Source organism: Protobothrops mucrosquamatus, unplaced genomic scaffold, assembly GCF_001527695.2.
Source record: "Protobothrops mucrosquamatus isolate PMUCROS unplaced genomic scaffold, P.Mucros_1.0 scaffold4235, whole genome shotgun sequence".
Lineage (NCBI taxonomy): Eukaryota > Metazoa > Chordata > Lepidosauria > Squamata > Viperidae > Protobothrops > Protobothrops mucrosquamatus.
In genome coordinates this window covers 40,922-56,907 of record NW_015390154.1, presented here as the reverse complement: position 1 = coordinate 56,907, position 15,986 = coordinate 40,922, and the positions used below count along the sequence as shown (strand labels likewise).

The 15,986-nt window shown below is 43.1% G+C and overlaps 1 protein-coding gene across 1 annotated transcript; it reads left to right on the top strand.

Moving 5' to 3' along the window:
• Positions 1-2,460: 2,460 nt before the first annotated feature.
• On the top strand, positions 2,461-15,784 carry LOC107298738 (probable asparagine--tRNA ligase, mitochondrial; the record flags this gene model as incomplete). The annotated part of the gene is given in 6 exon segments (XM_015828101.1): positions 2,461-2,498; positions 3,854-3,920; positions 5,985-6,122; positions 7,107-7,204; positions 11,965-11,991; positions 15,560-15,784. Coding segments are annotated over 6 exon segments (513 nt in total), but the record flags the coding sequence as incomplete, so codon positions are not given.
• Between the last annotated feature and the right edge of the window lie 202 nt (positions 15,785-15,986).

Below are 15,986 nucleotides of genomic sequence, written 5' to 3'. Positions count from 1 at the left end.
ATTCAGGGCTATGGCTCTTTTGATTCAGGGACTTGATGCCTTCAGAGGGCATCAAATGAAGATACCAAGCAGTGGGACCTTGGCTGAACCAGGCCAATAAAGGGGCGGGGCGATGCAAATACAGGTAGTCCTCAACTTACAACAGTTCATTTAGTGACTGTTGAAAAAAGCGATTGATGACCATTTTTCACACTAATGACCATTGCAGCATCCCCATGATCACATGATTTACATCCAGATGCTGGGCAATTGGTTCACGGTTACGACGGTTGCAGTGTCCCGGGGTCATGTGATCCCCTTTTGCGATCTTCTGACAAGCAAAGTCAATGGGGAAGCCAGATTCACTTAACAACCGCGTTACTAACTTAACAACTTCAGCGGTTCACTTAACAAATATGGCAAAGAAAAGACATAAAATGGGGCAAAACTCACTTAACAAATGTCTCACTTAGCAACATAAATTCTGACCTCAATTGTGGTCCTCGAATTAGGGCCATAATTGAGCCCAGAATTATGGTCCTGTGTCATGGTGGTTGTTAAGCAAGCTACCACATAACTAGGCCTGATTTTACAGTCCTTTGTGGAGGTTACTAAGCGAATGCCCTGATCATTAGGCTGCATTAACAGAGGGATAGAATCAAGATCACATGAAGTGTTAATACCACTTTACGAGGCCTTGGTAAGGCCACACTTGGAATGCTGCATCCAGTTTTGGTCACCACGATGTAAAAAAGATGTTGAGACTCTAGAAAGAGTGCAGAGAAGAACAACAAAGATGATTAGAGAAATGGAGGCTAAAACATATAAGGAACGGTTGCTGGAATTGGGTATGTCCAGTTTAACGAAGAGAAGGATGAGGGGGGACAGGATAGCAGTCTTCCAGTATCTCAGGGGCTGCCCCAAAGAAGAGGGAGTCAAGCTATTCTCCAAAGCGCCTGAAGGCAGGACAAGAAGTGACGGATGGAAACTAATCAAGGAGAGAAGCAACCTAGAACTAAGAAGAAATTTCCTGATAGTCAGAACAATTATCCAGTGGAACAACCTGCCTCCAGAAGCGGTGAATGCTCCAACACTGGAAGTTTTTAAGAAGAGACTGGACAGCCATTTGTCTGAAATGGTATAGGGTTTCCTGCCTGAGCAGGGGGTTGGACTAGATGACCTCCAAGGTCTCTTCCAACTTTATTATTATTGTTAAGTGAACTCTGCATTCTTTACACAGGACCGTGAAAAACAGTTGTAACTGTGAAAAAGGTCATAAGGCACATTTTTCCACTTTGAACGGTCACTAAACGAACTGTTGTAAGCCGAGGCCTGCCTGTACTTGCAAGGACCAGTCATAAGTCTCGCGAAACAAATGGTTGTAAAGCTGAGTACGTGGAGAAAAATAAAGCTACTAATGGCTGTTATTTCTAAGGATCCAATTTGTCATTGATTATACTGGGACATCATTATTTTGTTTCATTTTCTGTGAGTGAGCCTGTTCCTAGGATCATATAATTGGCTGCCCCGAACACTGAACTAGACAAGCTTTGTGTGTAGATTTTTATGGTTTCTGTAAAAATGCAAGAATGCTTTCCCTTGTTTGAAATGGTTTAGGCCAGGGGTAGACAACCTTGGCTCTTTTATGACTCATGGACTTCAACTCCCAGAATTCCTGAGCCAGCCATGCTGAGGGGAAAGGGAGAGGTTTCCAAGCTGAGCCATGCTGGCTGGGGAATTCTGGGAGTTGAAGTCCACAAGTCATGAAGGGGCCATAGTTCCCTGATGCTGGCTGAAGAATTCTGGGAGTTGAAGTCTACAAATCATGAAGGGGCCCTAGTTCCCCCATGCTGGCTCAGGAATTCTGGGAGTTCCAGTCCACAAGTCATGAAGGGGCCATAGTTCCCCCATGCTGGCTCAGGAATTCTGGGAGTTCAAGTCCACAAGTCATGAAAGGGCCATAATTCCCCCATGCTGGCTGAGGAATTCTGGAAGTTGAAGTCCACAAGTCATGAAGGGGCCATAATTCCCCCATGCTGGCTGAGGAATTCTGGGAGTTGAAGTCCACAAGTCATGAAGGGGCCATAGTTTCCGCATGATGGCTCAGGAATTCTGGGAGTTGAAGTCCACGAGTCATAAAAGAGCCAAGGTTGCCTACCCCTGGTATGGGCACAGTGCCACATACGGTACTTTATTAATTCAAACCACATTTAAAACACTTCAGGTGGGCTTATCTTGAGGCAAAATTTGCTTTCCTTTGACTCTTTGGATTTCTCCAAGGTTTTCTCAGATTTTTCTCAAGTTTTTTTCCCCCTCAAATTCCTTAGTTTCTCCTGAAACAGAAATTGTTTTCTTTCAGTTTGATGCCTTTGAGCAGCCCAATGACTTCTGAAAAACTTCTTTTTTTTCTCAAAACCTTATCTGTTTCTGACACTGTCAATTTTAATTTTTCCTTTCCCTTCTGTTCCCTATCCTCATTAGGCCAAATTAGAAAAAATGTTGAAGAACCGTTTTTTAATGTAAGTATATTGAAAAGAAAAAGGGGTTTGTTGCTGTTGCTGCTTAATTCATAAACATACAGTAGTGGCCAAAATTGTGGAAACCTTTTGGGAAAAGTGTACAGTAAAAATGCCACCTTTGGTTAAGTTTCCACCCATTTTTCTTCTAATGTCTTTATAACTGTAGCCTTGTTCACTTAATAATACTATTTTACATCGCTTTCTGGGCGACCAGTCAACTCTTTGCACCATGACTTTAATTTTATTACGTTTTACAAGCTCACTAAATGAAAAAACACAAAAAAAACCCCAACCGACTGGATAGCGATCACATAACACACTGACAAATGTCCTCCTCTCAGCTTCAATACATGACATCAATAACTGGATCCTACTGTGAGCTGATTGGCTCATGGCCAAAACAAGATGACACCCGATTGGCTCTCTAAACACTCATGCTCATTGGCTACAATCGGATGAAGGAAAGCTACCTGAGATCAACCTAAGCAAGTTGTGCTTCCTTTTTCTGGTTATTTGGCTATAATTTTTCATAGAATATAGTACAGATAATTGAACAAACTATGTTGCATTACATTCTCGATTAAATTATCTTTCCATTGATATATAATTTTATGGTACTACTCCAGAAAAAAAGGGGTGATATTAGCCATCAAACCTCAAAAATACACTTTTTCCCAAAAGGTTTCCACAATTTTGGCCACTACTGAACATATGTACCTTCTAGCAAATAATTGCCTATACCAGTGATGGCGAACCTTTTAGAGACCGAGTGCCCAAACTGTAACCCCAAACCCACTTATTTATCGCAAGTGCCAGGGCCGCATCAGCATTGTGGTGTCCTCATAGGGGGGCAGGGAGGTGCCTCTTGAGTGCCGCCTCTGGCACGCAAAAACCGGGGGCGCAAAAACGGGCCACTGTGCTGCAAGGCGCAAAAACAGCCGTGCCATGGGGTGCAGATACAAGGCGCTGCATCATGCAAGAACAGGGCAGGGCTAGTGGGTATCACGCAGGCACTAGCCCCGCCCCATTTGCAGCACGTGAGTGCTCGCAGCCCCTTGCATGCATGCATGCATGTAAAATGCTTCCCCCTCCCTTTTCTTCCAGTCCACCAATCGACAATGGTTGGTGCCCTCTGCTCTACCACCTCTACTCGAGCTTGCTAGCCGGCCGCTTTGCCTCCTTTGTGCTGGGCAGGGCTCCTGCTCCGGGCGGCAGTGGCGGCCTGATGCACCTGCTGCTGGCGGCGGTGGCATGTGTGCCAACAGAGAGGGCTCTGAGTGCCGCCTCTGGCACATGTGCCATAGGTTCGCCACCACTGGCCTATACTTACGTTTTGTTTTGGGTTTTTTTTGAAGAATGTCCTATACTGAAGCCATTGAAATTTTGGAGAGGTCTCAACAAGAATTCACTTACAAACCAGCCGTGAGTATTTGGGGGAGATGTTTATTGGTTGTGGTGGGGGGGAAGGTTAGGTAAAACTCAGGTATTTAGAAGGTTGATAGAAACCTCCTAGAGCGTTTGTAGAGTTGCTTCTCAGTGTAATGAAAAGTCGTACAGGTAGCCCTCACCTTAGGGGGCCACAGTCAAGCCCAAAATTTAACATTGCTGAGACATTTGTTAAGTGAGTTCTGCCCCCCCTTTTATGACTTTTCTTGCCACGTTGGTGAAGTGGATCACTGCAGTTTGTTAAATTGGTAACCTGGTTGTTAAGTGAATCTGGCTTCCCCTGTTGATTTTGCTTGTCCGAAGGTTGCAAAAGGGGATCGTGTGACCCTGGGAACACTTGGCGACCGTCATAAATATGAGTCAGTGGCCAAGCGTCTGAATTTTGATCACGTGACCACGAGGACACTACAACGGTCGTAGCATTGCTGACCCATTTATGTAGATTATACCGCATCACAGTGATCACTCCAAATCCAACTTTCACTGTTGTGCATTAGAGTCCCCGGATAGGATAGGACAGGACAGGACAGGACAGGACAGGACAACAGAGTTACAAGGGACCTACAAGTATCTAGTCCAACCCCCTGTTCAGGCAGGAAACCTTATACCATTTGAGACAAATGGTTGTCCAATCTCTTCTTAAAAACCTTGAGTATTGGAATACCCACAACTTCTGGAGGCAAGCAGTTCCACTGGTTAATTGTTCTCACTGTCAGGAAATTTCTCCTTAGTTCTAGGTTGTTTCTCTCCTTGATTATTTTCCATCCGTTGCTTCTTGTCCTGCCTTCTGGTGCTTTGGAGAATAGCTTGACTCCCTCTTCTTTGGGGCAACCCCTGAGATATTGGAACATTTACATTCTCTTTCACCCTAATATACAAAGTTTACAAAGCTGTGCATTCCCTTGGTGATGTTCTCCTTCTGAATTGGACCTCTCTGTATTTTTCTGTTGCTTCCCGTTTTACTGTCATTGTAATTACGCAACCATATTTATTTATTTAAACATTTCTACCCTGCTGGAACAAAATAAAACAACATTCCACATCTTACGCAGTATATGGCAGAACAATTTAAAACATTCGTGATAAGCCAAAACTGTAGAAGTAAACACCATTACAGCAGTAAACGAATACGAAACCGCAAGTTCAACAGTAAGAATGAACATTAAAGATAGACTCCTAAAATCAGGAAAGGCTCCCCCAAACCTCTTTAGCAGTTTCCAAAATATAAATACAGAGCCTGTTTCATAGTAGATTGGCCAAAAAAGCCAACACAGTGCTAGGCTGCATTAACAGAGGGATAGAATCAAGATCACATGAAGTGTTGATACCACTTTACAAGGCCTTGGTAAGGCCAGACTTGGAATACGGCATCTAGTTTTTGTCACCACGATGTAAAAAAGACGTTGAGACTCTAGAAAGAGTGCAGAGAAGAGCAACAAAGATGATTGGACTGAAGGCTAAAACATACGAAGAACGATTGCAGGAATTGGGTATGTCTAGTTTAATGAAGAGAAGGATGAGAGGTGATATGATAGCAGTCTTACAATATTTGAGGGGCTGCCACAAAGAAGAAGGAGGGTCAACCTCTTCTCCAAAGCACCTGAAGACAGAATAAGAAGCAGTGGATAGAAACTAATCAAGGAGAGATCAAACCTAGAACTAAGGAGAACTTTCCTGACAGACAGAACAATTAACCAGTGGAACAACCTGCCTCCAGAAGTTGTGGGTGCTCCAACATTGGAGATTTTTAAGAAGAGACTGGACAACCATTTGTCTGAAATGGTATAGAGTCACTTGCCCGAGCAGGGGGTCGGACTAGAAGACCTCTCTAGGTCCCTTCCAACTCTGTTCTGTCTATTTTAGAGCAATGTTTCTCAATCTTAGCAATTTTACACTGTGTGGACTTCAACTCCCAGAATTCCTCAGCCAGCTTCACCATGCTTTCAAGTAGTTTGCAAACCTAAAGCGACTTGAGATTATTAGGGTTTGTTCATTTTACAACTTGCTTTTTTTTAAAAAAAAAAACCCCTCTTTTCTTAGTGGGGGCAGGATCTCCAGAGTGAACACGAGAAGTACCTGGTGCGACACTGTGGCGACATTCCCGTTTTTGTGTACAACTATCCCTATGATCTGAAGCCGTTCTACATGCGAGACAACGAAGATGGACCTTGTAGGACTGTAAGAACTTATTAATTAAAATGCTTTGATCAAGGCAGACATGTCCTCTTGGTTTCTTGCTTTACCCTTTTAAGCTTTTTGGAATGAAATAAATTGTCTTCTAGGAGATGAAATTGGTTTCTGCTGACAGATGCTTAGATTGCATTTGGGGGCTGCTTAATGCTAGGTTAGATGGAAGGAAAGAGAAAAAGTTGATTGACAGTAAGGGTGTCAGCCTTATCAGGTAGACCAGGGGTAGGCAACCTTGGCCCCTTCATGACTCGTGGACTTCAACTCCCAGAATTCCTGAGCCACTATGGCTCAGCTTGGAAACCTCTCCCTTTCCCCTCAGCGTGGGTGGCTGAGGAATTCTGGGAGTTGAAGTCCACGAGTCATGAAGGGGCCATAGTTCCCCCACGATGGCTCAGGAATTCTGGGAGTTGAAGTAAAATATAGAATAGAGTAGAATAGAATAGAATAAGAAATAGAATAGAATAGAATAAGAAATAGGAATAGAATAGAATAGAATATAGGATAAATATAGAATAGAATAAGAAATAAGAATAGAATTATAGAATAGAATAGAATTATAGAATAGTTATATAGAGAATATAGCGGAGAGAATAGAATAAGAAATAGGAATAGAATAGAATATAGGATAGAATATAGAATAGAATAGAATAAGAAATTAGAATGGAATGGAATGGAATGGAATGGAATGGAATGGAATGGAATAGAATAGAATAGAATAGAATAGAATAGAATAGAATAGAATAGAATAGAATAGAATAGAATAGAATAGAATAGAATAGAATAGAATAGAATAGAGCTGGAAGGGACCTTGGAGGTCTTCTAGTCCAGCCCCCTGCTCAAGCAGGAGAACCTTTTACCTTTACCTTTAACCGTTCAGGAATGCCTCTGGAGACTAGCTGGAGGGCTGGTGCTGGTGTACCTTCACACAGAGAGAGATTTCATAGAAACGTCTCACCTTCTGTCCCCTACAAGGTAGCAGCGGTTGATCTACTGGTCCCAGAAGGTGGAGAACTTTTCGGTGGGAGTTTGAGAGAAGATCGCGTGGATTTTCTGCAATCTCGCTTACAAAGGTAGCGGGGGGATTATTCTGCCCGGCTGTTGGGGAAGGGGCTGGGAACCCCTTAATAAGTAATCAAAGAGTTTTCTGAAAGACATCAGAAATGTATATAGGAGAAAGAAGAGGTAGGGGGCCCAGGCAGGAGAGGACCTCTGGGGAATCTGTTTGCTTGTGATCCCCATCTATTCTAGGTAGATTACAATGCAGGAAGTCCTCGACTTACATCAGTTCCTTTAGTGACAGTTCAAAGTTACGGTATCGAAAAATGTGACTTAGAACCATTTTTCACATCTAGGACTGTGTCGGCATCCCCAGGGTCACGTGATCAAAATTCAGATACTTGGCCACTTGTTCATAGTTATGACCGTTGCTGTGTCCCACTGTCACAGGATCCCCTTTTGCGACCAAAGTCAGTGGGGAAGCCAGATTCACTTAACAACTGGCTTACTAACTTAACCATTGCAGTGATTCACTTAACAACTCTGGCAAGGAAGGTCGCAAAATGGGGCAAAACTCCCTTATCATATGTGTCACTAAACAACAGAAAATTTTGGCTCAGCGGTCGTCGTAAGTCGAGGACTCCCTGTATGGTGTCTTCAGTTCAGATGTTCTTTGAGGTCTCTTGTTCAAAAGCGATGTTCAGACTCCTGTTTTTGTGCGCGGCTGAATTTGGATTAGGGAAGGATTTGCAGTTTGGAATTGCCTTCCTCTTGGAGAGTTTTTCATCTATCCTTTCGTGTCAAACTACGGGTCACGGATTCTTGTGTAAGATATTTGCAGACATTTCACTATCCAGCTACGTAATATCATCAGGGCTGGTGAGTGCGGAGTTGGCTCCCTGTTTTTATAGATCAGCTTGTAGCGCTGTGTTGGTGGAACGTAGTTTTTCTCCTTGATTAGGATACACTTTTCTGCTTGGTTGTTTGTCTTGTCTTAATCCATGCTTATCTGGGTATAGGCTGCCGGAGGTGATATGTGATGGTCTTTTTGTTTCCTTCTTCGTTTTTTCATCGTCTCTTTTGAATGTTGTATAAATGTGCTTTATCTCTGTGTGTCTGTTGATGGCTCATTTGTCTGAATGCCAAGCTTCTATGATTTTTCTAGTATTTGGGCGAATTACTTTGGAGTAGAGTAGGATAGGATAGAATAGAAAATATGGAATGGAATAAATTGGAATAGAATAGAAATAGAATAGAATAGAATAGAATAGAATAGAATAGAATAGAATAGAATAGAATAGAATAGGAAATATGGAATAGAATAGAATAGAATAGAATAGAATAGAATAGAATAGAATAGAATAGAATAGAATAGAATAGAAAAATAGAATAGAAAAGAAAATATGGAATGGAATGGAATGGAATAGAATAGAGCTGGAAGGGACCTTGGAGGTCTTCTAGTCCAGCCCCCTGCTCAAGCAGGAGAACCTATACCATCTCAGACAAGTGATTGTCTGGCCTCTTCTTAAAAACCTCCAGTGATGGAGCGCCCACGATTTCTGGAGGCAAGCGGTTCCACTGGTTAATTGTCTTCACTGTCAGGAAGTTTCTCCTTACTTCCAGGTTGCTTCTCTCCTTGATCACTTTCCAACCATTGTTTCTCCTCCTGCCCTCTGGTGCTTTGGAGAATAACGTGACCCCCTCTTCTTTGTGGCAGGCCCTCAGATACTGGAAGACTGCTATCGTGTCTCCCCTGTTTCTTCTTTTCTTTAGACTAGCCAAACCCAAGTCCCGCAGCCGTTCTTCGTAGGTCTACGGTTTCCCAGTTGAAACCCTGATCGAGTCTGCCTGTACGTTATGAAATTAAAGGAGTTTTTTCATCGTGACTTGTGACTGCTAGTTGATGTTTGTGGATGCGCCGTGCTAGTTTTTTTTCTGGGGTGGTTGTTCAGCTTTTCTGTCAAGCTGTGGGTCAGCGATTCTTCTGCAAAAGGGCTCCACGCCCAGCATCAAATGGGTTGCACAGGATTTATTTATTATTACTTTATTACTTTAATTTATACCCCTCACAAAGCACTTAGGGATTTCCCCCCCAGCAATTTGGCAGGCCGTGCCTTCTCCTGCTGATCAAATACTGTCCTTCTGAAAAAGCCAGATTGAAGGTGTGGTTATTTCTCACACACCCTCCTTTGGGGCTGAGCTGTTGTTTACTTTCTCCTTTATTATCTCTTAATAGTTCTGCTAACAGTTCTTGCCTTCTCTCTCCTCCAATTTATCTCTGCAATTCTCTATAATCTTACCTAGTCAGTAAGAGTCACTTGATAGCACGTAATCGACCCATTTGTGCTCAGGGCCAGTCCTGCTGCTTTTTTTTAATCATGTGTTTCATTGAGCCTTATTATTATTATTAAAATATAATGAAAACAAAGATTAAGAAAAAAAGAGGAGAAAATACAGAGTTCTTTAAAAAAAAAAGAGAAAAGAAAAAAAGTGTTGATTCCAACTCTTTCCCAGACAGAACAGGTAATCCTCAACATACGACCAATTTCTGTTGTTTAAGAGAGACGTTTGTTAAGTGAATCTTGCCCCATTTTACGACCTTTCTCGCTACAGTCGTTAAGTGAATCGCTTCAAGTGTTAAGTTAGGGACACGGTTGTTAAGTGAATCTGGCTTCCCCATTGACTTGCTTGTCAGAAGGTCGCAAAAAGTGATCACATGACCCCGGGAATATGGCAGCCGTCATAAGTACGAGCCAGTTGCCAAGCGTCTGAATTTTGATCACGTGACCACGGGGATGCTGCAGTGGTCATAAGTGTAAAAAATGGTCATAACTCACTTTTTCCAGTGCCGTTGTAACTTTGAACGGTCACTAAATGAACTGTTGTAAGTCGAGGACTCCCTGTAAATTAGTTACAACCTCAACTTTGTACATTACCTATAATTATTACAAGCCAGTTCTACAACTGCCCAATTATTAAATCTTCAAAATTCTGAATTTCATTTATTTTTCTTTATTTTAAGAATAAGGATAAGGTCTCAGGCTAAAAACTGGTATACTGGAGTTTTAGTCTCGCCTTAAGCATGAAAACTGACTTTGGGCCAATCACTGCTAGATGGTGAGTTCTAATCCTGCGTTAGGTATGAAAGCCAGTTGGGTGACTTTGAACCAATCACCAGGCAATGGAGAATTCTAGTCCCGCCTTAGGCATGCAAGCCATTTGGGTGACTTCGGGCCAATCACCAGGAGACAGTGAGTTGTAGTCCAACCTTAGACATGAAAGGCCACCAGGTGACTTTGGGCCAATCTCCAGGAGCTGGTGAATTCTAGTTCCGCCTTTAAGCACCAAACCAACTGGGTGACCTTGGGCCAGTCACTGTCCCTTGACCCCAAAAAGGAAGCATTGGCAAACCGCTTCTGAAAAACCTTGCCAAAAAAACTGAAGGGACTTCTCCAGGCAGTCTCTGATGATCGTACATGATTGAACTGAAGGAGAGAGAAAAAGCATTTCGATAAGGCAAGGGGTGCGATAGATCAGCAGTCCCCAACTTTTCCAGCTTGACGGCCCGGCAAAGGGGGGGGGAGAAGAGAGAGTATGGTTTTGTGCAAGTGGCAAGTGCCCATATGTGCACGCCAAGCACCATTTGTGCAAGTGGAGAGGAGCTGTGAGCACACACAAGTGTCCAATGCCTGCAGGAGTGGAACTGTGCGTGCATGCACACTTGCCCAATGCTTTTTGCGGCCCTGTTCTGACCAGGCCACGGCCCAGGGGTTGGGGACCCCTACGATAGATGGTTTCATTGGGTTTTTCTTACATAAGAAAGTTTAGGTTTAACGAAGAGAAGGACGAGGGGGGACATGATAGCAGCGTTCCAATATCTCAGGGGCTGCCCCAAAGAAGAGGGAGTCAAGCTATTCTCCAAGGCGCCTGAAGGCAGGACAAGAAGCAACGGGTGGAAACTAACCAAAGAGAGAAGCAACCTAGAACTAAGGAGAAACTTCCTGACAGTGAGAACAATTAACCAGTGGAACAACCTGCCTCCAGAAGCGGTGAATGCTCCAACACTGGAAGTTTTTAAGAAGAAACTGGACAGCCATTTGTCTGAAATGGTATAGGGTTTCCTGCCTGAGCAGGGGGTTGAACTAGATGACCTCCAAGGTCCCTTCCAACTTTATCATTATTATTATTATTATTATTATTATTATTATTATTATTATTATTATTATTATTATTATTATTATTATTATTATTATTATTATATCCTCTGCGCTCCTTGAAGATCCTTCCAATTTCCTGGTTCCACGTTTGATTCTGTGATCTGTGTCCATCATTCCTTCCATTTTTCAAAGACAGACTCCTGGATTCGGCTTTGAGTCAGCTTCATTCATAACCCTCGTGATTATGTTCTTCCTTGTTATCCTTCACCAATTTGTCATCAAATCTGCTGGGAGCAAAATTCACAGATTGCAGGCCTGAGAAAATTTATCACCTTTTTTTCCGTAAATTTGCTCTCTTTTTAAACTCGCTTAATGTCTGAACACACACAAAAAAAGGGGGCTTTTCAATTCTTTCAGAGTCTTTGTGTTTAAAGTGGAGCCATATTCTGTGGCACCTTAAGCCCATTTTTCATCCTGGCTAGAGATGACCCTAGCTGCAATCAGTTGGACATCTTTAAAAGGCAACAAAACGTCAACGCTGATATTCATTTAATTATAATATTATTTATATGCCATCTCCTCGTTCAGCTCTGGGCAGCATGCAAACCTGATATTTTTGCCAACTTCCTAGCATTCTTTCCTCTGGCTGAGAAAATATTCTTTTGTTGTTTCTGCAGGTTGAAGCTTGAAGACACCTATCAATGGTAAGATATATTTCCTAGATATTATTCATTTCTTTCACTGGCCTTTGGAAATCTTCTGAGAGAAAGCAAATAAATTCTCAATTCAACCAGAAACTAACCTTTATTATGTTAGTGATGACTCTTTGTAATAAATGTGACAATGTGCCACCAGTTGGGATGCAGGAAAGTCCCTCTTTTTTTTTTTAATTAACCAAGGGACCAGCACTGTACTACTAGTCCTTGGACTTACGACCATAATTAGACAGGAATTAGTCATAACAGCCATTAAGTGGATCACCACATGGCTGTGCCTGATTTTGCAACCTTTTTTGCAGCAGTGAATGCGGCTGTTATAAAGTGAACGCCGTAGTCATTAGGCAAATACATTGTCTACAAAGGGTATTTTTGCTGGAAAATGGAAGTAAACGCTGATTTCTGGCAAAAACATAAATTGTGGTCAAACAGCTGTAAAGGTAGGCCTGTTGCCATAAGCTTGGGGTCAGGGGGGCTGCCTGTTGGAATTTTGAATCTGGGTCGTAAGTAGCCCTTAGCGCAGAGGTAGGCAACCTTGGATCTTTTATAACTCGTGGACTTCAACTCCCAGAATTCCTGAGCCAGCCATGCTGAGGGGAAAGGGAGAGGTTTCCAAGCTGAGCCATGTTGGCTCAGGAATTCTGGGAGTTGAAGTCCCCAAGTCATGAAGGGGCCATAGTTCCCCCATGCTGGCTCAGGAATTCTGGGAGTTGAAGTCCCCAAGTCATGAAGGGGCCATAGTTCCCTCATGCTGGCTCAGGAATTCTGGGAATTGAAGTCCACGAATCATAAAAGAGCCAAGGTTGCCTATCCCTGCCTTAGCGCATTGGAGGTAGTCCTCGACTTTACAACGGCACTGAAAAAAGTGACTTATGACCGGTTTTCACACTTAACAACCACGTGGTCAAAATTTGGATGCTTGGCAACTGGTTCATATTTATGACGGTCACAGCGTCCCGGGGCCACGTGATCCCCTTTTGCAACCTTCTGACAAGCAAAGCCAATGGGGAAAGCCAGGTTCACTTAACGTCCGTGTTACTAATTTAACAACTGCAGGGACTGGCTTAACAACTGTGGCAAAAAAAGGTCGCAAAACGGGGGTAAAATTCACTTAACAAGTGGCTTGCTTAGCAGTGGAAATTTTGTGCTCAGCTATGGTCGTAAGCCGGGGACTATCTGTACTTGTTAACCTTTGAGTGCAAAAAGTTTCAAGTCCTCTTGAAGGTAAAACTTGAAAACACCATCTGAGTTTCCACTGGAGGCATAAAAACAAGTCAGACGGCGACAGACACCAAATAAAGATATTTTTACATTTGTCACAGTTCCCCTTTTTCCCCCCTATCCTTTATTTCTCTCTCCCTCCCCCAGTTCTGCTCCATGACATCATTTCCTCCTTTCTTTCCAAATTTACAAAAATCAGCAAAAGCAAAAACCACACTGAAGGCCTCTCAGATACTCCTCGGCCGGTGATTCTTAAATTTTCGAGAAGCAGAGAATATCTCAAAGGAGCAAAACTCCAGATAAATAATTGTGGGGTTAGAAAGAAACATAACCACAGAGAGACCACTGTAACCTGGCTGTGGTTTTCAATAATTTATCTATTTATTTCCCCCTTTTTTGTAAAGAGATCCACCTTGGAGTAGTGGCTAGGGTGCTGGACTAGAAATCGGGAGACAGTGAGTTCTAGTCACCCTTTAAACGTGAAAGCTAGCTGGGTGACTTTGGGCCAATCACCAGGAGACAGTGAGTTCTAGTCCTTTCTCAAGCCTGAAAGTCAGCTGGGTGACTTTGGGCCAATCACCAGGAGACAGTGAGTTTTAGTCCTTTCTCAAGCCTGAAAGCCGGCCGGATGACTTGAGACCAATCACCAGGAGACAGTGAGTTCTAGTGCTGCCTCAGGCATGAAAGCCAGATGGGTGACTTGAGGCCAATCCCTAGGAGACAGTGAGTTCTAGTCCTTTCTCAGGCATGAAAGCCAGATGGGTGACTTGAGGCCAATCCCTAGGAGGCAGTGAGTTCTAGTCCTTTCTCAGGCCTGAAAGCCAGATGGGTGACTTGAGGCCAACCACTAGGAGACAGTGAGTTCTAGTTCTGCCTCAGGCCTGAAACCAGCTGAGTGACTTGAGGCCAATTACCAGGAGACAGTGAGTTCTAGTGCTGTCACAGGCCTGAAAGCCAGATGGTGACTTGAGGCCAATTACCAGGAGACAGTGAGTTCTAGTGCTGCCTCAGGCCTGAAACCAGCTGAGTGACTTGAGGCCAATTACCAGGAGACAGTGAGTTCTAGTGCTGTCACAGGCCTGAAACCAGCTGAGTGACTTGAGGCCAATTACCAGGAGACAGTGAGTTCTAGTGCTGCCTCAGGCCTGAAAGCCACCTGGGTGACTTGAGGCCAATTACCAGGAGACAGTGAATTCTAGTCCTGCCTCAGGCATGAAAGCTAGCTGGGTGATTTTAGATCAATCGCTAGGAGACAGTGAATTCTAGTCCTGCCTCAGGCATGAAAGCCAGCTGGGTGACTTTAGATCAATCACCAGGAGACAGTGAATTCTAGTCCTGCCTCAGGTATGAAATCTGGCTGGGTGACTTTGAGGCCAATCACCAGGAGACCGTGAGTTCTAGTCCCGCCTCAGGCCTGAAAGCCAGATGGGTGACTTTGTGTCAGCCCCTCTCTCTGAGCCCAAGCCACCTCACAGGATTGTTGTTGTGAGAAAAATTGGAAGAAGGAATACTATATATGTTTGCTTCCTTGAGTTATTTATCAAAACAAATAAATAAATAAAGGCAGGATAAAAATCTTATGAATATATAAATAGAAAATCATTCTGAGAAATTGGAAATGTGATATTCCAGATATCAAGATGTTGGAAATGGGTGATCTACCTTGTTTTGCCACATATTTCCTACAAATCAAAAGTTACAGCAATACGTATGACTGTGGTGGAGGTTTTGTGGTATACGGCAATACCTTTACCGATCACATTATAGAGCAGTGTTTTTCAAGCGTGGCAGCTTAAAGGTGGGTGGACTACAACTCCCAGAATTCCCTTGCTGGCTGGGGAATTCTGGGAGTTGAAGTCCACCCATCTTGAAGTTGCAAGGTTGAGAAACACTGAATTAGAGGAACGTATTCATTAGTAAATCGGCGACTGTTGCTAAGTATAAAATATAACGTATTGCAGATTTATTTTTATTTTATTTTTTCCTGAGTTGGTGTTTTTAATTCAGGGGTCTTCAAACTTGGCCCTTTTGTGACTTGTGGTGGACTTCAACTCCCAGAATTCCTCAGCCATCGTGCTGTCATAAAAGGGCCAAGTTTGAAGACCCCTCTTTTAATTTGTCTCCCTTCAAGTTTTTCTTAGGGTTGGGTTTTGTTTTTTTTGGGGGGGGGGAATTTAAAATTTTGTTAACTTGTTTTTTTTAAAGAGAGTTTTAAAAAAAATGTCGGGTGCTGCAGCAGCACTATAGTAAACAGGAAGCTCTGATTGCAGATAAGTGATTAAACTGATTGGGAAATATATCCAAGGCTAAATTATCTCATTTCTTTGCTGCACAGGTACGTAGAGCTGCGCCAATTTGGATCGACCCCCCATGGGGGATTCGGAATGGGGTTCGAGCGGTACCTGCAATGTATCCTGGGAGTACAGAATATTAAGGATGTCATTCCGTTCCCGCGATTTCCTCACTCGTGCGTTTTATAACTCTTGGTCCCAGCTTCTGTTTTCCTTCTGTTGTAAATTTAGGGCCTGCATAAATGACTCTGTGCAACATTTAAAGGGAAAAAAAATAAGAGACTTCGGTTTTTTTCTGCCTCTTTTTTTCCCCCTATTTTTCCTTTTCCCCCTCTCAGTTTTCCACTAAAGGGAGGGTAAAAAACTCAGATTTGAAGGCTGCCCCATCTGCAGAAATATGGATTTGTGTATATCAGGGGTCTTCAAACTTGGCCCTTGTATGACTTGTGGACTTCAACTCCCAGAATTCCT